The following is a 23,553-nucleotide window of genomic DNA, read 5'->3' as shown; positions in this document are numbered from 1 at the left end:
CATTGAGCGAGTGCGTATCAGTCAATCACCGTACACTTGTCTCCCCTCTACTCATCAGACACAGCTGCATTCAAAGCATGTTTTTTCTTTCGCCTTTTTAGTGTCCTTGCCGTTCTGGCTTCAAAAAAGCAGCGGACGGAGGCTTGTGCTGACTCCGCTGACTTTTTCTAAGACAAAAGGCTGGATCATTAGCCATAAGGAGGCGAAATGTGACTTGGCAGACAGTGGAGGTTTATGATCAAACAACTTGTCAGTGTGTCCTGTCCAAATGAAAGGGTGCAAAAAATAATTCAATAGAGGATCAATCAAATTTGCGAGCGCTGTAACGAATACTGCTGATGATGCAGGCTGGGGAAATCCCCCCAGGACCCTGCAGTTCATTTGGATATTTGTTCTCCTTCTGGAATGTTCCACTGCATGACACCGCCGACTGCTAATCACATTTCACCAAAAGAGGCAGCTCTTTTAGGAATGTTGAAAAGAAAAAGGCTCTTTTTAATCTTTGAAATGCCTCAAAAGTGACAGAATGCTTTCTCCTGCCAAGATGTAAGGCTTAGATAGGGAGATAAATATGCTGTGGTCAGCTAAGTGTATCTAGTGAGCGGAGAGGCAAATTTAATAATGTATTATCATTCACTGGCGAAGGTGAAATCTCCTTGTCCATCACAATGTGCCGGGCTGCTTCACGTTACCCTTCATTTCAAGAGAACAAATGTGTTGCAGAGACACTGATGCTATGATGGTTGCCCTTTCCAGCCTGAATGTTAGAGCTTTTCATGTGCGTGGTGCTTCTTTACTCTTAGACTCTTAGATGTGCATCATACATTTTATGCCTCTTATTAGCAAATGTCTGAAGGCTTTTTTTGTTAGCAGAAGGTTGAATTACAATGTGTTCTTTTTTTTTATTCTATATGTAGCACAGGCACGTCCTCTTTGTGAATTCTCAGTACATAGCAATGCCTCTGCCCATAAGCATATGCGCACTGCTGTGAACAAATTTACCTGCTTGCCCTTGGACAGATGAAATGTAACAATTAGCGAGCCCCGTTTGCAGTGCAGCTAATTTGTGATTCAAAATAACACACAGCGTAGCAAGTGTCACAAGAAGGCGAGGTTGACCCTGACTTTGTATCTGTTTCTCTTTCTCTTTTTTCCCCCCCCATTTCTTTAGCTCAAGGAGGCCTACAATAACCTGCTTAGTCCGACTCCAGTGTTTCCTTTACGTAAACAAATATTACAAGATTTTGCCACCATGCCAAGATAGCGTTTTATCGAGATAAACAATTGTAAATATCCACAACGGAAAGTCTTGTTTACAGACTTTGCGAACACGGCTCCCTCTTTGTACCGCCATCTGAAGCCCTATTAAAGTGTAGCACTGCCGGGCACTCACACTAATAGAGCTTTCTTATCGTGCTGCTGAGTTGTAGCTGACTTGCGGACATGGTGAGTCAAACCTTTAAATTTTCACTCTACTGTAATTATAGTCGGATACTTAAGGCTTTTATATCCTTTCACTGTGAAGTAAATCAGTCCTAATAAAAGAGAATAGGGGGTGGAGGAAAACTGCTGGAAGACTAATTCTCTGCTCTCTTTGCTCGCATGTTTGAAAGCCTGCCTAAGTATTCCAGTCACCTTGACTTTGCAGCAGCAGAAGCCCCGGAGAAGCTGTTGCTTATCCCGCCCCAACCCCGGCCTGTCAATTAGGTGTTTAAAAATTAATCTCTTTAACTGGAAATACCATGCCAGCTTTCTTCCATCTGTAAATGGAGTGTTATTAATTCAAGCAGCGCAAAGCCAGTGTTATGAATAATGTTATCAAACCAGATTTCCACACGTTTAACACATCGCCCGTTCTAAAAAACCCCTAAGTATTTTTATAACTGTGAACCAGGCGCAAATGGATTTGCATCCATTTGCGCGAGAGCGCTCGTGCCGGAGAGAGAGAGCGAGCGAGAGGGAGTCGGACCCGGGCCTCCTAAGCCCCGCTTTTTAAAAAGTTTACATTGCCATTTCTTTTTTGTCTTTCATCTTTCCTTTCACAAGCCGCTCAGTACATCGAGCCTGGATTAGCGCCAGACTCGACTGTCGCTGGAACACAACAGCATCCTCATTCCCAGTAGGATTGCAGCGCAGTGCGATGACATTAATATGTCCGCTCGTCTTCAGCCGAGCACGCGCCTCTGTGATCTGACTGCATCCTCTCCGCCATTGTTCAATGTGTGAATACTTGTTCTATCAAAGTATTATGATTGGGGTGGATTTTTTCCCCTCCTGTTTGAATTTCTAATGCATATCATTGTGTGTAAAGTACAGATGGCATTGGCACTCGAAGATGTTTGCTATTGTGTAAACGCTGAACGAGCTTCTTGAAAGGAGCAGGTTGAGTTACTAATTTATTGGTTGCTAGCACAACACAACTGGAGAAAAACTAAATGTTTTAAAATATGTACATTTAAAAAGCATATTAAAAAATAATTTAAAATTCAGTATAAGGGTGTGACTTTGTTAAGAGGTGCTGTTGCAGCGCAGTAAATCAACAGCAGGCAGGTAAGGAACCATGGCAGGTAGAACTAGCGTAAAGATATCTGACAGTTTCCTAATAAGGATCGGTTTTTGTGGAGCCAGTCAACGCTGATTGCTCCTTTAATGGCCCCGAGATTAGCAGTAGTAGCAATAGATGATAAATAAGACTTGACGATATGGCAGAAATATAACTTCACAATACTTACAGATATTTTTCAGAATTAATAATATTTAGTGGAATATTGGCTATATTTAAAAAGTGATTTGCAAAACAAATTTAATGAACTGACATGAGGAAGAAAAAAAAAAGTTGGCCAAATTAAATTAATAACATAAGATTATGCCATAATGAGCTGAGATCCAATCAGCTTTTTTCTTTTTTCCAAGTTTTCTCCCAGTTCCCCCAATTTAGTCATAGCCAATTCAACCTGCTTGCTAGGTCTCCCTCACAGTGTTACCTAGCAGGAAGGCTAGCATGTGCTTCCTCCACTAAAATGCTAACATTATTGCATAGCTCAATGGACTTGGAGGAGAGCACTTATTCCCAATTTGTTCGTCAGCTAACAGACGCCAGTGTTGGCTAGCTTCCCTCTGAGTGACTGGGGAGAATGAGGGTCTTCCTACCAATTTACTCTCTATAATTGTGTCTACATCTTCATCTGCATCTGATTTTATGGTGCATGCAGTTGTTCAGTGTTGCAGGAATACTAACCATATCTCATGATATAGATTTGTGAGATTGTATGCATTGTCCACTAATGCCCTCTAGCCATCCCTGATTGACGATTGGACAATAGTGGCAGGCAAGCAAGAGCTCCTTACAACTAAAAGGATAGAAGAAAGGTGCCACCACTATTGCTTGAGAGGGTGCTATTAACCTAAGGAGACACTGAGTTGAGATATGCATCGCGGCACCTTTTACCAATAACCAGTTTCAGCACTTCAAGTAATGTGTTAATGCCACCGAGAAGCCTGTTTAAACTAGATAAAATAAAGACGCTGTGTTTCTTGAAAGAAACTTTGTTGTAACTTTGATGGTTTGGTAAAATTGCAGTTTTACTGCGTGTATGTCGTTTCTCGTTAAAATAAAAGCTTACTTTATGACATTTTCTACTAGTTTTTAACAACTTTGATAGATCCACAGCATTCATCAGTGAAGTCAACATCCATGTTTCACAAGGAAAGATGTTTCATGCTGTAGCACGGTTTTATCTTTTTAGCACACATGACCAATCAAAAATAAATTTTCTGAAGCCAGACAACAGATCAGGAGTGTTATAAAACATGGTCTACACATTTAAAGAAAACACAGATGACGAGACACATACTTTTTTGTGTGTGTGTCTTATAGCCATGGACGGAATATTTTCTGACATTTCTGTTGTTCAACTCGAAAGGCATCATGATAGATGCAGCCGTCCCAACACTATAGCCAACCAACCATGATAAACTCAGAAATCTACAGAATCTACTGTGCCATGACATATAAAAGCATACACTTTATCACAACGATGATTAGGTATCATTATTACCAATGGTAATTGCATTGTGTTTATTAGTGACTGCAGTCTTGTAGTGTTGTTCAAAAACTGACCCACAAACCTGCAGCCACTACTGACCAGGGCCGTAATGTGTGCTCGTAATATCCCTCTCAGCGTTCTTGGTCCTCCTCTTGGACTTGAATTCTTCTGTGAGTCACAGAGCCATAATTCATATCTTTTACAGCTTTCATCAAGACGCTTCCCGATTTCGTTAAAATGTACTGCTTTTTTGCAATCTACAAATCTTGAATACGTTTGCTTTTCAAATGTTGGAAGCCAATTAATTCAAGCTTTTGAGGGCACTAGTTATCCAACCTCCTTTACCTTTTTAATCAGGTTACACAACCCTCTCTAGCAGGCCCTCTAGCTGCCGTTGATGGGGTATCTGTTTACAGAATCATGGCTGTGATTGTGTAGTGAGTGGGCCTTTCATGGAGGACTTTGTTTCAAGGTGTGCACTCACATAGAAACAAAAGTAGAGGATGGGGAGTTTTTTTTTTCTTCTTCTTTTTTTATGCAGTCATCACAGGCAGTCAAGCCTTTAATCCTCAGCGGTCCGGTAATGACATCCCCTCTGCATTTATTACATGGAGGAGCACGGAGGAGAAAAAAAAAAGAAAAAACGCTGACTTTGAACAAATGAACACTCTGACCTTTATGCAATAAATATGACATGGGCCGTATAAAAAGAGGAGATATCTTCTTCGGCTCGGATGTGCGTCAGAGACCATGCCATCTCTTTTGGCAAGAGCGTACAGTCCAGATGCATTTAGAAGATAGCGAGGCTGATATGGCTGTGATTGGTAGATATGTAGAATGTTGTGGTTGTTGGCGCTGTGTCTCCCTTTTACGCTTGTAAATGCACATCATAACGTTAGCATGTTTATGTATGTCTTATCATGAGCGTTCAGGCCACGTGGCTGCTTTTACCCTGACCAGAGAGCAGTCACCCTTTCAGATTCTCCTTTAGATTACACATGAAAATGTATGGCCTAATGGCTGCCTTTTTTTGTTTTCGTCCCTGACCGCGCATGACAGTTAAGGATTTATGAATATTTCCTCCTCCTTTCGCCCACCTGTGTCGCTATCTTCAGCATGGCCTTGAGAATACGTTTCAGTTTATTAAGGCAAAGCAAAGGACTCATTATTTCAGAAAAGAGGGGAGCAGAGTGACACACGGAATTGGTTATTAATGGCACGGCTCGGCCACGGGGCAGCTGAAATTTAATGATATCCTACATGAAAATATGAGGGTGTCACTTTCCAAAAAGTCATGCGAAATGTCAGCGTTTTAAGGTCCCGGCGCTAATTTTATGCCCGTGCACAGTAATGTTTGGGAGCGCATTTAGGGAAACACGGCCCAGTGGCTGTGCTGATTATCGCCCTCACCTTCCCTCTGCTCTCAAATGGGTTTGTGCAGCAAGCGATTTAATCTGTAAGTGTAGAGAACATTAGGGGAGTCAGAGAGAGAGGGAGAGAGCAAGAGAGAGAAATGAGGGGGGTGAGGGAGAAAAGAAAGAAACACAGGCTGCACATTTCTCTGAGATAAAGCTCTCCAAGCCAAATGGTACCTGTTAATCCAGGCCCGACTGACTCCAGCACTTGACTTTGACTCTCAGCAGGAATATAGTAATGGCTAATTTTCATCTCGGAATTAAAGAGCGGAAAAGAGTGAAGCAGGGCGGGTGGAGTGGGGGTCTATACCTGTGACGAGTTACCCTTAGGGGTTGGCATCACTAGAAGCTTTAATATTATCACTAGACAATACAGTGTTATAATGACATTATTATTATTATTATTATTATTATTATAATTATTATTATTATTATCTCACTCATTGTTTTGAAGCTAATCAGAGCTGTGAAGTAAATCCTGACATTCAGAACTGTGAAGTAAAGTAACAGTCCAAAAAAAAAGTTCCTCCCCACATTTAAAACTACAGTTCAAAAAATCTTAGAATGACCATTTAAATTTGGGAATCATGTTTTACACTAATATAAAACCAGTTTTGTTAAGGGTACATGCAAAAAATGATTCCATTATGATGCTGGTACACTACAACATCATAGGACTCAAAAAGGAAAAAAAGGAAAGTTAAAAATAAACGTTTTAAAAAATGTTGAAATGTCAGATAAACAGAGCTGATGGTTCTAAAATGACTGAGGAAACTGTATAACATGAACAATAAAGTTCTACTAATATTATCCAGATTGCCTCATATTTGAAAAGTGTCAGTTTGAAAAGATTAAATCTTGAGGGAGATCAAGAAATTAAAATGAATAATATATTAATTATATGGTCTCCCTGTGGCAAGACTATTGTTTCACTCAAAATATTGTTGTATTGACTTTTACCCCCACCCCAGTTACCCTACCAAAGTGTCTCTGCTCAGCCATATGCACAACATATGCCCCTTGAAGTCATTCTGAAGGAATTTGCTCAGTATGGGTCACTGCATGCACTTTCTCAACATGTACACATGTACAAATAAGCCTGCTTACAAGATGAAAATTATTCTCTTGTCTTTAGTTTCCTTTGCATCGTTTAAACTGGGGATGCTGATAATGGACTGTTATTAGTCTGTGATTAAACTTAAAACCATAGACACAACCCATAAAAACAATGCTTTATATAAAACCTTAGCTACCTTAGCACTGTGTCATGTGGCTAAAATTCCTAGTTGTGATAGTGCTGTAAACCACATTTTGGATGGTTTAATCTCTGCCGTATCCCTTTATCAGTCTCTCTGGCACTATCGGTTAAAATTAAATTGAGCCGAGGAGTCAAGAGTCGGAGGCGACTCCATTTTCTTGGAACAAGTCGTACACTTATGCCCTCACGCTTACAATTCGAAAACAGTCCTCAAGTGGAATGAAAAACCTGCCTTTTCAAATATCAATTGTTTGTCAGAAATTAAATACAATCATTACCTGAAACCATCAGGTAACCTAGGTATATGTCTCGGCAATGGTTAATTGATTAATCATTAACATTTCTAGTTTAATCATAAAAAACTATATTGAAGAGCAATCGCTAAAAATGCAGATAATTAAATAGCAAAGCTTTAACTCAGCTGAATAAGAACACATTGCTGTAAAAGCAGTGAATGCAATGCAGAAGCGAGGGCCGAGACAGTTCTGGAGATTAGTTCCTGTGTTGCGCAGGGTTGTCTCCATTTATGAGACTGAAAGGTCATAACCACTCCCCTGGAAGGAGGCAACTTCTTCAGCCCCATTGGCAGGTCAAATAAAATGTAATTGTCTGCTGAAAGCGACGGCCGCCTTTGCCGAGAGGGAACTGACATCCTCCAGGTTTTAGCATTCTGTTCTCCTGCTGGGAGGAACACAGGTTTGCAAGGACACAGACTTCACCTGTCAATATATCACAGTGACTGGGCCCGGCCAGCCGAATGCTGCCTCTCTCACTCTCTCTCTCTCTCTCTCTCTCTCTCTCTCTCTCTCTCTCTCTCTCTCCAAACCTCTGTCGTTCTCTCTTCCAGCTCACTTACTTTTCTCTCTCTCTCCATCCTTCCCTCTCCCTGCCTCTCTCTTTCTCACTCTCTCTCTCTTCCTCTCCTCCGGTTCAGTGCGTTCATAGGAGGAATCAGCTGAAAGGTCTACTGGGACCTCAATTCAAACAGCGCTACTCCAAACATATGGCGGATTTTCAGCTCCCAAGGTCAATTAAAGCTATTTATTGAGAGAATGTTGCTAAATTTCCCCAGGTTTTCCCTCGATTTATCACCCGGTGCCTTGTCTATCATATTCCAAAATTAGCGGCGCCGTTTCTGCTCTCCTTGTTGTGACTTTCCATCAAAGATATCAAAGGGTGTCAAGAGGGGTTTGAGATGTATTCTGTCTTCTGTTATCGCATGCATCTCTCTCTCACTCTCTCGCTCTCCTTGCCATGGCCAAGTCCAAGTGCTCCTCACAATACAAATCTAATAACATGTAAATTGGAGATAAGCCTAGATCCCTCCGAGTGATATTTTTTTTTCTTGCATTCATAGTTTGTCAAGTCAATTCCTAAGCCCCTGTTTTAGCAGCACAACACATAAGGACTGAGAAAATTAACTGGAAAGGTGATTTATCACTGCAAGCATACTGTCAAGGACTCCTACTGCTGCCACGGGAGGGAGGGAGTGAGTGTGTACGTGTGTGCATGTGTGTGTGCATCTGTACTCGAGTGCGTGTGTGTGCGTGTCATTTTAAATTATGGCATTTCATTCAGAATGCATTGTATTTACAGCGTCTCGTTTTTATTTGTGGTTCCTATTATCCTGCAAAACAGTTGTGCATGAAATGTTATTTGTGACACGGCTGACCCGAAAGGATTTCATAAGGTTTTTTTTTTTTTCTCTCTCGCTGGGTAGAGCCACACTCGGACCTGTCACAGCTGCTGCTGGCAGCCCCGGCGGAGAAATATCACCTGGAAAACGCAGCACTCTCCTCCAGTCTCTCCATCATGCTGGCGTCTGCCACTGTAATTAAGTCCAAGTCAATGATTCTGGACCAACAGTGGGAAATAAACAGCCGAATGCAGGCCAAAACTGGAGTGCACAGAACAGGGAGCAAATTAAGAGAATTGTCAAAAAAAAAAAAACACCACCACTCAAGAGTAGCTAATGTGAATATAGCATTGGAGAGGAGAGACGTGCTTGCTGAGTGTATTAGCGGTAATATGCAGCCCTGGTTATTTGGTGGCGTCCAGGTTTTTAAGATGTTGTTTTAAGAGCTGAATTGGTAATTTGAGAGGAAATGTGCTGTTCGCTTTGTAATGTGCGACAGATTGTTTCCCAGTAACGAAGTGCTGTGAACCGCCCTGTGATCCAGCATTGTGTATGCGGCGAGCCCCTCGCTGGGTCCCGAGCAGAAGTTGGTTAAAGCAATGATGTATGATTAATGCCAAGATGAAATATGGGACAACCATGGCTGCGAACCAACTGCAAAGCCTCCGACATCCAAATCTCCCCCATTGTTTCTCGTCCGCAGAAGTCTCACGATTTGGCAGTTTGCAGTACCGATGCAGTGGAACACATCGAGGCAGCAAATGTCCTCTCAAACTATTTTCTGATTTTATAATCATATGGTATTTATTCCCCCCCCAATACACTCAGTCCGTTATCTGCTCCCAAAAAAACGAGCCATCGAGCAGCAGTAATAACCTCTGGAAAAGTGGATTTTTGATTTTTTATTTATGAAATTAGATTAGCAGCAAATGTTTATCCATTAGGCAGCCATCCATTGTCGGTAATGAACTGGAGGGGAAGTGCTGCTGAAATTCAGGGAGAGGCTGCTGGGAGGCTCCTCTGTGGACCCACAGCACTCCTCTTAGCCTCCCCCTCTTCCAAGAATTCTAAATTATGGAGCCCTAATACTGGCGGCTGAGCTTCAACTGTTGGTTCGCTTGATGTTTCCAGGGCATTTGCAGATGCTTGAAATAATCTCTAATGTTTTTCCTCAATCTGCTCTGGAGATGGATGAAATAAATACTTTAAACTAATTAATGTAAGACCAGCTGTTACCAAGCCTTGGCTGGCATTAGTGAATATTGATGGGAGTAGTGGGGCTCCTCCAGTCTTGCCGTGTTTGCGCATGATTTAGAGGGCCATGCAAACACGTATTAATTCTGTATGAGAGGCCGGCTGTGGATTTGAGTGCCAGATCGGATAACTTCAAACTGGTCGTTTTTTTCCGTCCCAGAATTAATAAATAAATTTGATAAACAAGATAGATTTTGTGCCAGTATGATTGGAAGCAGCTTTAGCGTTAGTGTTGTGTTTGTTCTGTGTTGAAGCCTGCCTGGAGAATCCCTTGGCTGTGAATGGCAGCAGTGTGGAGATGGAAATTGTTGTGTGGTTATTGTGGTGGTGATAGTGGTGTGTGTGTGTGTGTGTAAATGGATGTTGAGTTATGATGGCTGCTGTGTGTGTGTGTGTAAAAGAGAGAGAGACAAAGAGAGAGATAGAGAGATGTAGAGTTATGATGGCATGCGCAGCAGATGGCAGAGGTCTGCCCTCGTGGACGTGATGAATGGCGGATGATGTCATCAGGTTCTGACAGGCCGCGGCAACTCCTTGGAGGAAGCGCAGCCTCACTTCCATCTCTGCTTTACATTTCACACACACAGGACATCTGCTCAGCGTCCACACTCAGATTTATGCCCTTTCAGATGCTGCCTTCCACCCGCAATGGTGCCTAAAGAGGCCTGATGGATCTTTTCTGCAATTCTACCACAAGAGATGTGTGCTCTATGAAGTGGCCTTGTCGATTAGGATTAATGTGTGGGCACTTTTGTGCTTTGAGTTAAAACATTTGATATGCTGATCTTAGTGCAAAAAAGCATTTAAGCTTTAAGGCCTATATCCTATGTTATCCTTGTATTCAAGGCCAACTTTTGACATTTATGTGGATTTATGTACCAAAAACAGGCATTCTGTGTCTTAGAAACACTCCTTATAACTTCAACATGAATGGGCAGGGCTAAACTGCTGTAGGCTAAAATGTGGGTGGCTATATGTGAATGTGTTGGTTTTGGTTTTACGTTTTTTGCGACTTAGTTTCCATATGTGGACTGTATGTCTTGAAACCTTAACAACGTTTGCACACTCTGGATTTAATGTATCAAATTTTCTTGTAACTTGCTTGTTTGTTTGTGGTTAGTCTGTAAGCTTGGAGCTAATATATTAATTTGAGCTAGAGCATAGGATCAGGACACTATTAAGTATGTAATGTAAGGCACAACCAGTCTGTAGCACATTTGCTATATCGAAAAATGCATCGAATCAAGACGTATCAAATGAAATTCTGAGTGTTTTAGATCATTATAATCCATTACATACTAACTTAAACCAGTAACAGCACCATGAATGGGCCCATTGGGCTTAGGCACACCCACTTTTATCATTGGCCCACCCAAAATTACTGCTCAGATTTACTTTCAGCATTGAACTGTTTAAAATAAATAACAAACAAATTAAGAAAAATGTAAACATATTTGTTAAATGTTACATATGGAATTCCGTTTTGACATCAGCCAATCAAAATCCTGGTTTACCCAAATAACTCTGACTGTGAGACATTTGGTAAGTTCTACTCAGTCCAGTACTCAGCTAGTTTTTAGCTCCATAATGCTTGAACAAAAATGATAAGTTTAAAGTCCTCTGTTAGCACTGATACCGTTAGCATGTAGGACATAAATGTGAGGAGGACCATTACATTATGACTTAAGGACAGCAAGCATATGAACACGGCTTATCTTAAGCACCCGAAACACACCATATAGCATTAGATAAACAGTAACTACAAACAGTTATCCAACTCTGAACATGGTATAATAATCATCCTGCACGTTCAAGGCATAAACTCTAGAAATTACCACCAAGTTAAAGATATGCTGGTCATTCTTGCTCCTGCATGCAAACAACAAGATAAGAGTTTAGTAAACACCTCAGTCATGGTTTATACTTCAGTTTTGTTGTCTGTATACCTCAGTCCATTGGAGTAATATTTGGCCCACCCATGAATTAGTTGTGCCCGCCTAAAACCAAATTCTTGGTGCAGTTACTGCATTAAGCTCTGTTTTTTTGTTTTAAAAAAGCCTGGGGCGTCATTGTAATTAACTGCCCGCTTGTCTTTAAGTGATACTGATGCAGTATGTCCAGCTGGGCTTGTTTAGTTCAGTCTGTTAGGTTAGTATGGATTAGATCTTTAACAAAGCCAATCAGCAAGGGGTTTTTTATAGTCCTGTTCCAGATCATATTATTGAAATTGCATGCCTTGGCCATTTTTATTTTTGCTATCATGTTTAGCTGTTCTAGCCCAACATCAGCCCCAACAGATTCTGCTGCTGCTTTTATAAGTGCTAATCCATGTTTGTGTTCATCTGTCAGAAAGTTTTCCAATGGGCATTAGTGGCCACTTTTTTTAGTCGGCACTTTGCAACCACCAGTGTCCATGCCACCCATTGGGATGCCTAGAGAGGGACCATTGCAAATGTTTACCTCCTCTGTTAAAGCCTATTTTAAGTTGCCCTTGATTCCAGTCTGATAACTTCTGCCTTAGTCATATTGATTTTTATCTGCAGCCTCTTTCATGGGATTAAATCCATTTGTCCTAACTGGCAGTGCCCAGAGTGCCCAGAGGAAATGCACTGGTGTCAAAAGGCAGTAAATGAAAGTTCACCACCTTGTGCCATATGGTCTTTGTCGAGGAGCCAAGGCCCTTGATAATCGAGGCCTGCCATATGCATCTGATTGAGTGTGGCCTCTTCATATCAGAAAGGCAGAGGGCCATATGGACTGGGCAGAGAACTCCTAGCACGTCCATGCCCTCGACAATACAGCAAACAAATGACCACATGCATAACAGTGCTATAAAAGACCCGCTTATAGCGCACTACTCAGGAATTTCATTCCGTTCATGTGATTAGAAGCTGTCGAGCATTGCAAACAGCCTCGCAGTACAGTAGCATCAATAACAGGGTTTATTCACATGACAGTGACAGAATGGGCTATCAATCATTTCCAGCTGATCGGGCATGCTTGTATAGATGTTAATGTGATTTCCACACAAACAAAATCTGTGTATAAACACCAATCCTGGAAAAAATAATGATTTATTCCATGCTACCGTGTTGCAATTGATGTGTAATCTGTTTGTTGGATGCAGTTGTGCTGAGTGTGTATGTCTCTTTCTTTGCCACCAGAAGAAGCCCCCATGTGCACTCCGACAGCGAGAGACAGCTATGAGAGGTTGTCGTTGGCTGGCCAGGCTTTACCACCAGGATTCCCATCGCCTTTCCTGTTTCCTGATGGACTTTCATCAATAGAGACCCTCCTGACCAACATTCAGGTAAACATCAGTGGGTCAATGGGTCACCAACAAATTTCCCAGATGATACAGCATTGAATTATAGTTCATTCTTTGATATATGTTTTACAGAACACTGTTGTATAACAGACGTTTAATCTCAGTGAGGTTTCCTGGGTAAATAAAAGGCAATAAAACAATGTGAAAGTCTGGGATGGTCATTTGGTAATATAAATATTAGAAAACGGTATAATCAGCCACACTTGAGCTGGATTAGTTTTACCCGGGAAGGTGCTGTAATGTGAGTGATTACCAAGGAGAATCGTAATTTTAATCCAGTACAAATCTGCCAATTGTGTAGCTTTTATAAGTTTGCTAAGTAGTAATTCTGGAGTGAATTGCCTGAAAGCCAGGATTAATTCAAATAAGTTCACCGTTGCACAAGTTAGCTAGCTAGTACAAGTTACATTTATTTCTGAGAATAAATTACAGCATGCTAGCAAGCTGTCCAGAGCAGCACGAGATTTATTCGGACTGCATGTGGTTTTAGATCAACATTTTGTATTGCTGAGTTTAGCGCATTGGTAGAAGGCACCTTTCAGGCAGCTTAAGAACCTTCAGCATTTTCCTGGAAATGGTTTAAACCTAGTCTTGGTTTAAATCGCAGTATCAATAGTGAATCACCATTGTAAATTCTTTTTAGTAAAGCTTAGATCTAATATGGGTATGGAAAGCTGGTCCATCTGGCTCACTTGTCCTATAAACCGTAAACAGAACAGCCATAACAGAAAGACTGCTGGGAAACCTTCAAATTAGTGGACATTAACTACTGCACAGCACTGTGCTCACTGGAAAGAGCTAACCAAACAATGGTAAAATGCCCTCTCTTTTTCTCTGTTCATGTTTTAAGTTTAACCCTTTTCATTTGATTTAATCGAGTTATGTCCAACAGAGCTTTTCATGTGATTTGTATTCTACCGTCAGTTTTCTTTTCTCATATTATTGTAATAATTGCATTATATACTGGATTTTTATGTCTTTTCTTATCCTTGTAGAATACTTCATAAAGAGAGAAAACATTTAATAGTTGCAGCCCTACTCAATTTGTTTAATTGATCTCAAAGATCTAGACCATAAGGACATCAAATACTGGCCTCCCACCAGCTAGCCATCATAACAAAAGACCGCAGAAGTTAATCCTGTCACTTTAGGTATCATAGCAGAGTGCAAGCGTGTGTTATTTGGGTTTATTCCTAATGGAAGGAGGCAAAATAACCTCTCACACGTTATGGTACGATTATCACATTTGACCTGTTATGAGATTGAGTAGTTTCCCTAATGTAAATAAGAGGTCCTTAAAAAAGGGTAAAAGTAGGTCAGTTTATAGTTGTAGAGATAGCTATTCTCTAACATATCAATGTCCCTTAGTCACAGAACTCTCTAAGAAGTAGACAAGTGTCTGTGTTTTGTGTAATGTGTATATGTAGCCGTTGCACTGACAGGCACAGAATGGCCTCTGTTACCTCAAAGCGATTGTGCTGTTGAAGTGATCAGGTGTGTCATTACTGAACACGGCTTCTTAGGTTACACCATTATAAATGTCATGGACCCCACATATAGCCCTGCTAACTGACGCTATTGTTCCAGTGATGGACCTCCTCCCATGCCCTCTCCTTAGACAGCTGTGCTTCTCGCAGCACATTGTGCTCTGGACTTTTGATCACCATTGTTGTTGCCGTGCAAACAAAAGCGAGTCAGAAAGATGAATGTAGTTGATTAGCATGGCCTGTGCGACTAATGATGTGAGTACAGTATAGGGAGCAGGGACGGCCTGCTCATTGCTCTTGTGATAGGGACATCAGAGCCACGCCGCTCTTGCTGGCCTCATTGATAATTAGCCCGAGCACATGGACTCCTCAGAGCCACACAAGTTTAGTTAGTCATCTTTAATCATGATTTCAGGGTAACGTTTTGATTGAGCACTCATATACAAATCAACAAAAGCAATCCAAGCAGAAAATTGAGATAAAGCAACTTAGTCTAAATTGGGGTCATAAGAAGGAACAATTAGTATGATATAGCCCATTGCATCTGCCTTAATTGCGCGTGTGTGGGGAATAATTGTTTTGGTATGGTCATAGCACCATCAGAACTGCAAAAACGCAACTGTGTTGTTGGGTAAATTGTATTTTGCATGACACTACCAACACCCTGCACTATAACTTTACAACAAAGGAAACTGGTTATGTGGATGTGTATGGTTTCATGTTGCAGACTTTAATGTATGCTGCAGAAGTCAGAGACAAGCCTTTCATTTTATTTAATTTATTTTTAAGTTAATCATGATTCAGCATTAGGAAGAAAGCAGAAAACTTGTATTTAACAGAAAATTATACAAAGACCACAACAGTTATTTTTTCAGTATTTATTGTGTCCATGCTTTGCCTCCATTACAGCTTCTGTTTATTTGGGGAGTTGTGCTTTCAGTTTTTAGAAGTTCGGTCTTGGATGTTCGTGGCATTTTCTGTTTCTCACAATCCAAGTAAGCGTAATTACATATTTAGATTCCAAATAAGTAGCCATAGAACCTTACTTCACATCTCAGATGATAAGCTTCATGTTCTAGTGCAAATTTTCTTCTTTTTTGTCTATTTTCTTTTCTCAGTAATAGTTTCTTGACAGCTACACATCCTTTCACAGCTTTTAGAGTTGTCTTCTCACAGAGGACTGATGAACAGAAACACCCGTGGACTTTTTCAGATTTGTTTTTCTTCTATGAAAAGATGAAAACTTCAAAACTTTGTTTTTTTAACTTCAGTTTGGAAATTCCTCTAGCCATTTTGGATGCACATGAGAAAGAAATTTGCAAGGCTGCAAAGATGTGTTTAGGTTGTTTGTATGAATGTTAGTGTCTCTTTAGTGTCTAATGTCAGTGACAGCTTTTATTGGGGGGACACAGTTGTAACTCATTGATTTTAAGATTGAAAGCATGCAAGAGTCAAAATGTCAGTAGAATGCACAAAGTAAAGAGCAAGAATGTTAAATACTGATGGATTTGATGTTATACTTAGCGTTGGAGGCTTTTATGTAATTCTTTCATGCTTTTTTGTTGCACTGAAAAAAGAGTAACTCATACTTTTTTGACTGGAAATTGACTGGTGTCAATGAATATCTGTACTCTGGTTAGACTGAAAGCTTCACCAACTACAATCAATAGCCTCTGCTAACCTGTATGTGTTGCCTAACCTCTGTTGATAGGGTTTACTTACACCAGTTGTTTACAGTACAGTGTTTGTAGGTGTGAGATGTAAGATGTGTTTCTCCAATGTTGTTAACAGGGTCTGCTGAAGGTGGCCATCGATAACGCCCGTGCTCAGGAGAAGCAGGTGCAACTGGAGAAGACTGAGCTAAAGATGGAGCTGTTCAGAGAGAGGGAACTCCGAGAGACCCTGGAAAAGCAGTTGGCTGTAGAGCAGAAGAACAGAGGTAAAGACACACGATAGGGGTGGCCAGTATGATGATATGATATTGTTGTCTCGATAAGCTACATTACATTACACTTTTCTGAGCTTATCATGGACCTTAACAGTACAGAACCTTGACCAGAGGAGTAGTCAATAGGACACACAGCTATATGCTGTATAGTCACTAAAAACACTAGGATTTGTGTGTACCCACTTAAAAATGCACAACGAATATATACAGACCATCAAAGTCAGACTAATCTACTACATGGTTGGTATTTTATTTTTTATAAAACTAGAAATCTATTCATGTTAAATGCATTTAAGTGTACATATATACTAAATCTTCTTCTTTTCATAATGGCTGTTCTGTGTGTCAAAACTTGAATTTGAAACAATGTCCTTAGTTTTCCCTTTTTACTTTTGTAGATTTTAGAGAATTCTGGAATAATTCATTTTTACAGGAACTTTGATTGAAATTATGCAGTAAACTATTAAAAATGGACATTAACTCATTGAATTCATAGAAAAACACAATAATATGCCATACCTAAACCTCTTTTATAACTAAGCTTATACAGTTGTGTGCAAATGTTGAAACACCTGCTGTCAAATTGCAGATGTTGCTGATTTTCTACATGGAAATAATTGAACACATCTTCTACAGCAAACAAGCTTAAATATGACATTTTTTGCTTTTTTTAGTGCACAGTTTCTGTTGATTTTTAGAGTTGAAACATGAAATGAAACATAAAATATGAAGTGTACCATACCTTTGCAGCAAATAAACAGTCATTTTTCATTAAAATGTGCGGAAGTGTGTTCTCTGTAGAGGTTGTGTTTATACTACTTATTTTAACTTAGAAAATCAACACAACATGTAATTTGACTGGGGGGTTTTCAAACTTTAACATACTAAATTTGCACCATAATGAGTATTCATAGAAAATTACATAGCTTTTGACACATACTAAATTAAAATATTCAAGATTATATTTAAGTAAATGTACACCAGGAATGTAAAGGTAATGGGTGATGGGTACTTGTGTAGTGTGTAAAGTGTTTTAGTTCAATTACTATTTCCTTGCTAGGCTACACTTGCTAACAGCTAGTCACAGTTTAGCCTCTACTTCAGGCAAGGCTACACCACTGAGTGACCACAGGCCGACAGCTTAATTCATAGCTAACTAACTAACTAACTGACTAACTAACTAATTAACTAACTAAGTAACAGAGGCTCCCAAAAGGCACAGTTATCGAAAATCTGGCTCTGTTATTAGGAGTTTGCGAGTTTGAATCCCAACAAAGCTGAGAATCCATGAGATGATTACTGATCCTGTTTCATTGGATGTAGTGATGCACAATGAAAATACTGAATAACTAATTATACCGACTGTTTTATGTAGCATTGTTTAATAGGACACTACTTTTTTGCTAGTGTACCTTGTACATTCAAATGTATTAAACCCTGAAAACAGAAATATTGTAATACATATCCTGTGTTGTGAAGATGCCCTCAAGTGTCATGATGTTATTTTCCCCATATTGCACACCCCAAACTCACTCGCACATACCATCACTCACAACACCTTACGCACATTATTGTTTGATGATGTTTGGAGACAAAGGTGTAATGATACATGTTATCACTGTGTTTATCCATATGTCATACTTGATCATCGTCTTTCTCCTTTTTAAGTCAGTCAGCTCATCCTGGTCCAGGAGCACTATATCCACATTACTGCCAGACCTGTACCTCAGTATAAGTGTTCAAAGTTCCATGGTTTTCTTGGCATTCCTCAACTACTATATCCCCTTAAATCACTGAATAAGTGGTTGTGAGTTGATCATTATCAAATTTTGAATCATCATAAAATTAGAAAAAAGTAGTTTGTTATAATACAAACGTACCATGTACTCAAAAACAAATAGCAGACCTGTGTAGTTTCAATAATTTAAGATTTTAGGAGCAATTTGAAAGAGATCGAGCTTCTGAAGAGATCTAACGTGGCAGATTAAAAGCTCTGATGTAGAGTACAAACATGGCAGTGGTAAAAGTGACGAGGTAATAAATGCAACAGCACAAGACTACAGTCGATAAATGAGCACACATTGATTTTGCATGCTGAAGTGCTCAGGATTGTATTTTCTATTAATGTAATTATAAATACATATGCCGGAAATGGTTCATATGGTAAATATTTCTAATTGTAGCACAGAATTTCTCAAGGGAAAATGATGAATGTTCACGGTTGAACTCATAAATTAAAGCCATCTCTGATAATAAAAGTCTTCCCTATGCTTTACATCGCCTCTAGTTACACTCTCTGCTGTGCTCTCTATTACTGTATTAACAGACTTAATTTTAAGTATATATTTGATATCCATATAAATGATTTATATTCTTTGTATACAAAAGTGTCACCAAGTGCGACTTAATCCTCATGTTCTATGCATTCGCCGCACATAATGAATCAAATGGAATTTAATAAGGCAGTTCCTCACAAGTATCTATATAAGTGTGCTCGGAGCCCTCCAGCCCCCTGCTGTTTTATATTCAGCCAGCTACTCCCTTTTGTTCTTTTGAGAAAGTTTCACTGAACCTCGTCTCATTGCCATTTTAACCTAGGTTAATCCAGGTTATCGCTGGCTCAATTATTTCGCTAATGACGCAGTCCATTTTCATTGAACAAGAACAGTCCCTCCCTCCCCCCTTAACTTTTCTATGAACATTACAGCTGGCAGACACACACAGAATACCAAGCCGCTCTTTCTCAGCCGGCTTCTGATTCCACACTCATTCTCTAGTTCTGCTCCTGTGGTTGACGGGGACTTCCAACCAGGGACTGATTTTTTTTGTGTGTGTTTTGTGGTCTTCAGCAATAATTCAGAAGCGCTTGAAGAAGGAGAAGAAGGCCAAGAGGAAATTGCAGGAGGCGCTGGAGTACGAGTGCAAGCGGAGAGAGCAGGCAGAGCAGTCACTCAAACAGTCTTCACCTACAGAGAGCCTCCGCTCCCTCAATGGTGAGACCACGTTGCCACACCACACTCCGAACAGTCGGCAGTTCACCACAGCCATCACACCGCAGCTCATCTCTAATGAACGCTTGGGTTCAAGCTCGCAGGAAAAATGTATGTTACTGGAAGTCTCAGTAATGAAGTGTAATAAGGGTGACAGGAACAATCACAGTTCCGTTTAGCCTATTAGCCTAGTTTAGTCTGACATTTGCTTTGAGTAGGAAGCTGTTAACTGTCAATTTGTACTTTTTGACTTTCAGACACTACTCACGTCTGATATATGAATAGTGTGACAGTGGTTAGTGAGATACTCGGCAACCTGGTTTCACAAAGAATTGGTTTGAAATGACATGAAAAAACTAACATAAATTACAAATGAAAAAAATCTTGGACAATCGATTTTACACAGTTTTCCACTTACTTCTAACACTGCATCCATGTCTTCATTATAGTTGTACAGACTTGTCAATGTGGTGGATAGAATGTAACCCACTGTGAACTATAAAAATGAACAAAACTTCACTTTGTAGCTAAACGCACTGGACTGCAGCATTCAGCTGCACACTGAAGGTTTGTTTATTTTTACTAACATCTAGTCTTAGTTAACAACATTAGCCTCTTATGTCCAACCAAGCAAAATTTGAACACCAAACATGTCTCAGCTGATCAGCTACATCTGGGGTAAGTGGAGAATTTTGTAATAGAGTATACATAAAATACCATAACATAAAATGCAATTTATTTAATGTTGACACTCAGGGGGTTGACAAAATAATGGGAACACTACATGAAATACTCATAGTCATTGGCCATTTTTATCATTTTATTACTGCCATATTTGCACTTTGTGGGTTTACGATTACTGAGTGTAGACCATCTGTTACTCAGTTTATCAGCCCCCCCTCTAACCATTCATCAATGGAAAGGGACCACCAAAGGACTACCGCTAACCAGATATTATTTTAGTGGCGGACCTTTCTCAGCACAGCAGCGACACTGACATGGTAGCTGCACGGTAGTGTGTGGTGCTGATGAAGGACCACCTCCCACCTCCTATATTGGTTTCTTTCTATTGATTAATGTAGAAAGTGGGGACTGATAAATTGTGCAGTAACTGATGGGCTACGGTCAGTAATTGTAAAACCTATGAAGTGCACATATATTGTAGATGTACCAGATTCAGTGGCCAATGAGTATGTGTTGCAGGTGATGTTTGTGTTATTTGGTATTTTTGTAATTTTTCAGTTATTCATTTGGGTGCATTTGGCACAGCTTGGCCTGTTATTACATAATTGCCTAATTACAAACATTTGAGTTGATTGCAGTTATTTAAGCTGCCACAAATATTTCCCACAGTTGTTAGCTTTTACAATCATATGTTTGTGTCACAACAAACAGAAAGTGAATTGTGTTTTCATCCGTTGAGTTGAGGTAAATACATATAAACAGAAGAAAGCAGAAAACGTATTTACTGAGACATGCAATGTGAAAACTAAAATTCTAACTTCTTACTGGTGCTATAACACCACTGCCTTTAGAGGGCAATGTTGAGCAATGTTTGTTTATTTGAGCGTGAGCTGTTTCTTACGGCTACTTAGTATCGACAGCAAGAGAGCTAATCAGCCAATTCGGCCACTTAAGGTTTTGTACATTAATAGTATCTTTGATGTCAGAACAAAACCTTTTGTCTCCAAGATAGTAACTTTAGATGGAAAAACCTTAACTTGTAACAGAACTTAATATAACAAAATTGTTTCTAAGTAATTTTAGATCATTTCTATTGGTCCGTTCATTGTGAGGTTTTACCGCCATGCAAAGGGTAACTTGGACTTTTCAAATGATGCAAAAAAGTAAAAAATTACAAAAAAATGGAGCATGTCTTTTTATTAAATAACTAACGACCATTATATTATTGATCACGATTATTTATATGCCAATTAATCATCAGTTAAATTTCTTTATCCTGACTGGCCTTAGCACAAATTTGCAGACATGACATCTTAACGTGCCCAAATGCCACTGGTATGCAGCACATGATATCTGTATATGGACATCCTGTATAACATTCTAGATCTTATAATGTATGAGAGCATTCTTGATTGAATGATAGAGGGAATTTAGAAGCATTCTCTCTTCAAAACAAGCACTTTTTCAGGCGCATAAACACTTGACACATTTGACCCAAATCTGGTTTGTTCTGAAGTGATTGAGTGCTTGCTGTCAAAATCCCATGTGAGGATTGATTTTGACTTGTACTTGAGACGTGTACTTGAAAACATTACTCTGCAGCTGTGTCCTAAACTGAAACATGTGGACTGAGTGCACAATTTATGCATCATAAAAGACTCCTGAAGTATCAAAAAAAGTATCAGCATCACGTTCGTGAAGTCTTTGCCAAAGAAGCAGGTATAGATCTAGGTTAACATATGTTGAAAACCTGGAGAACTGGTTTGTATTCCTGACATCCCTCACCTAGCCAGTGGTTTAAGCGTTTGTCACGCCATTTGCAGCACTGCCTGTATGTCCTTCCATCCATCACGAGAAACGATGTTCAAAAAACTTTCCTAATTAAGCGCAGATGTCATGGATGTTTAATTGTCATTATCCTTTCATTTTACCAGACTCGTTGACCCAGGAGATAGAGACTGACCGCAGCAGTGGCAGAACAGATGCTGAAAGGACAATACAAGGTACATGTTTTTTGAGGAGACTATAAATCTCTCTGCAGCGCCACTATATGAGCCTTAGTTTCAGCCTGCTGTTCAAGCATGCAGCTTACCATCTGGGCCACAGCTCTCACAGTTCAAGAGGAAGGTCAAGATCACTGGGATTCATCAAGAGAACACTTTGTTTTAAAAAAGGAAAATCAGTCTCTCTAGCAAATGTGTGGATGATCATTTTATGAGGTGTACAGTAAGCTAACCAGCAGCAAGAAAATGTGTACTAGATTTGTATGCTCAGTCTTAAAAACAAAGCCACTCATGACATATTTTAATCCCGTTTTTTTTTCTTTGGAAATATGCACGTGAATATTCTACAGCCAAGAAGTGAAAATAATCAATTATATTTACTAGGGATGCACAGTCAGAATCGGCCAAGAACAGAATCGGCAGATCTGTGTTGCAGTTTTATGAGGTAAATAACATGAGACAAGTAAGTGCAGTCATGCTGTATTTGAATGCTGCTGCTACACCTGTTCCAAAATGTAGTAGCATAATCATTGTGCTGATTAGCCAGTTGCCTCTTACCTTCAATGTGGCGCTTTATTTGATTCATGTTATATAATAAATAGGCAGTTAAAATTGTAAGATGCCAGTTTACCCTTTTAAAGAGCAAATAATGATATTTATGTTGCTTTATCGGATAGAAAATACTGGAAATGTGTTAGTGTGTTTCATGTGTTCACTTAACCCACATAGTATGAGCTTTGTGTACTTAAAAGAAAAATACTGAAGAAAATTGGCCAACAAAAAATTGCCATTGGCCCAACTGGCTGTAAAGATATCAGAATCATCCATAAAAATTCATGATCAGTGCATCCCATTTACTTTCTAATTTTACGTCATCATGACTTTTTATTAAAACAAGTTAATGCTTTTCTGTAAATGGAGAACCTTTTTGTTATCACAATAAAAGAACACAAAATAAAAGGACTACAAATTAGCTGAAATGCACTCCCCCAGTTAAATTACATGTTTAGTCAACACATGCTCTATAGTGTACAAAATTAAATATGCCATTCTGGACATTTTAGTGCACATTTTCTATTTATTTGCTGAATTTAACATATTGGAAAAAATAAAATCTAAAATATTTTATATATAAGATGTGCCATAACATTTGCACAGGTGACATTTTTTGTTTTTGTTTTTTTTTTCTCCATTTTTTTCAATTAAGCAGATAAACTGCAATTGTGCATTACCATGTGCAGGAGTGTGTCCCCTGTAGAAGACTTGTTAACCTTTTTAGAAAAGTATTTTGTAACATTTATAAAATCAACAGAACATGTAATTTGACCAGGGGGGCCCAAACTTTTGTATATATCTGTATAACAACTGCAGCAACCATACATTTTAATTTATTTATTAATTTATTTTGTAAGTATGCTTAAAAAACATGCAAGTGAGAGGCAGTGGGAAGTGCATGGAGTAGTTACAGTGTAAGGTTTATTTCCCTGTACCAGCTGAACAAAGG

General features: G+C 39.5%; 1 protein-coding gene across 3 annotated transcripts in view; it reads left to right on the top strand.

Moving 5' to 3' along the window:
* Window positions 1–23,553, top strand: part of dachd (dachshund d) — a 148,550-nt gene that overhangs the window by 115,274 nt on the left and 9,723 nt on the right. The window contains exons 7-11 of one of the 3 annotated variants that reach the window (XM_036580082.1): window positions 12,777–12,919; window positions 16,216–16,363; window positions 19,222–19,365; window positions 21,981–22,049; window positions 22,434–22,616. In XM_036580082.1, the coding sequence (XP_036435975.1) occupies window positions 12,777–12,919; window positions 16,216–16,363; window positions 19,222–19,365; window positions 21,981–22,049; window positions 22,434–22,498 (569 nt within the window). In that variant the 3' untranslated portion in view covers window positions 22,499–22,616. Of the gene's footprint in view, window positions 1–12,773; window positions 12,920–16,215; window positions 16,364–19,221; window positions 19,366–21,980; window positions 22,050–22,433; window positions 22,617–23,553 lie in introns of those variants that run through there. The other 2 variants (XM_036580003.1, XM_036580157.1) reach the window with 2 other exon arrangements.

The sequence above is a fragment of the Colossoma macropomum genome, unplaced genomic scaffold (genome assembly GCF_904425465.1).
Source record: "Colossoma macropomum unplaced genomic scaffold, Colossoma_macropomum, whole genome shotgun sequence".
In the NCBI taxonomy this organism is placed as follows: domain Eukaryota; kingdom Metazoa; phylum Chordata; class Actinopteri; order Characiformes; family Serrasalmidae; genus Colossoma; species Colossoma macropomum.
The sequence above is the reverse complement of the archived record's forward strand: the minus strand, read 5'-3'. Positions and strand labels throughout refer to the sequence as shown.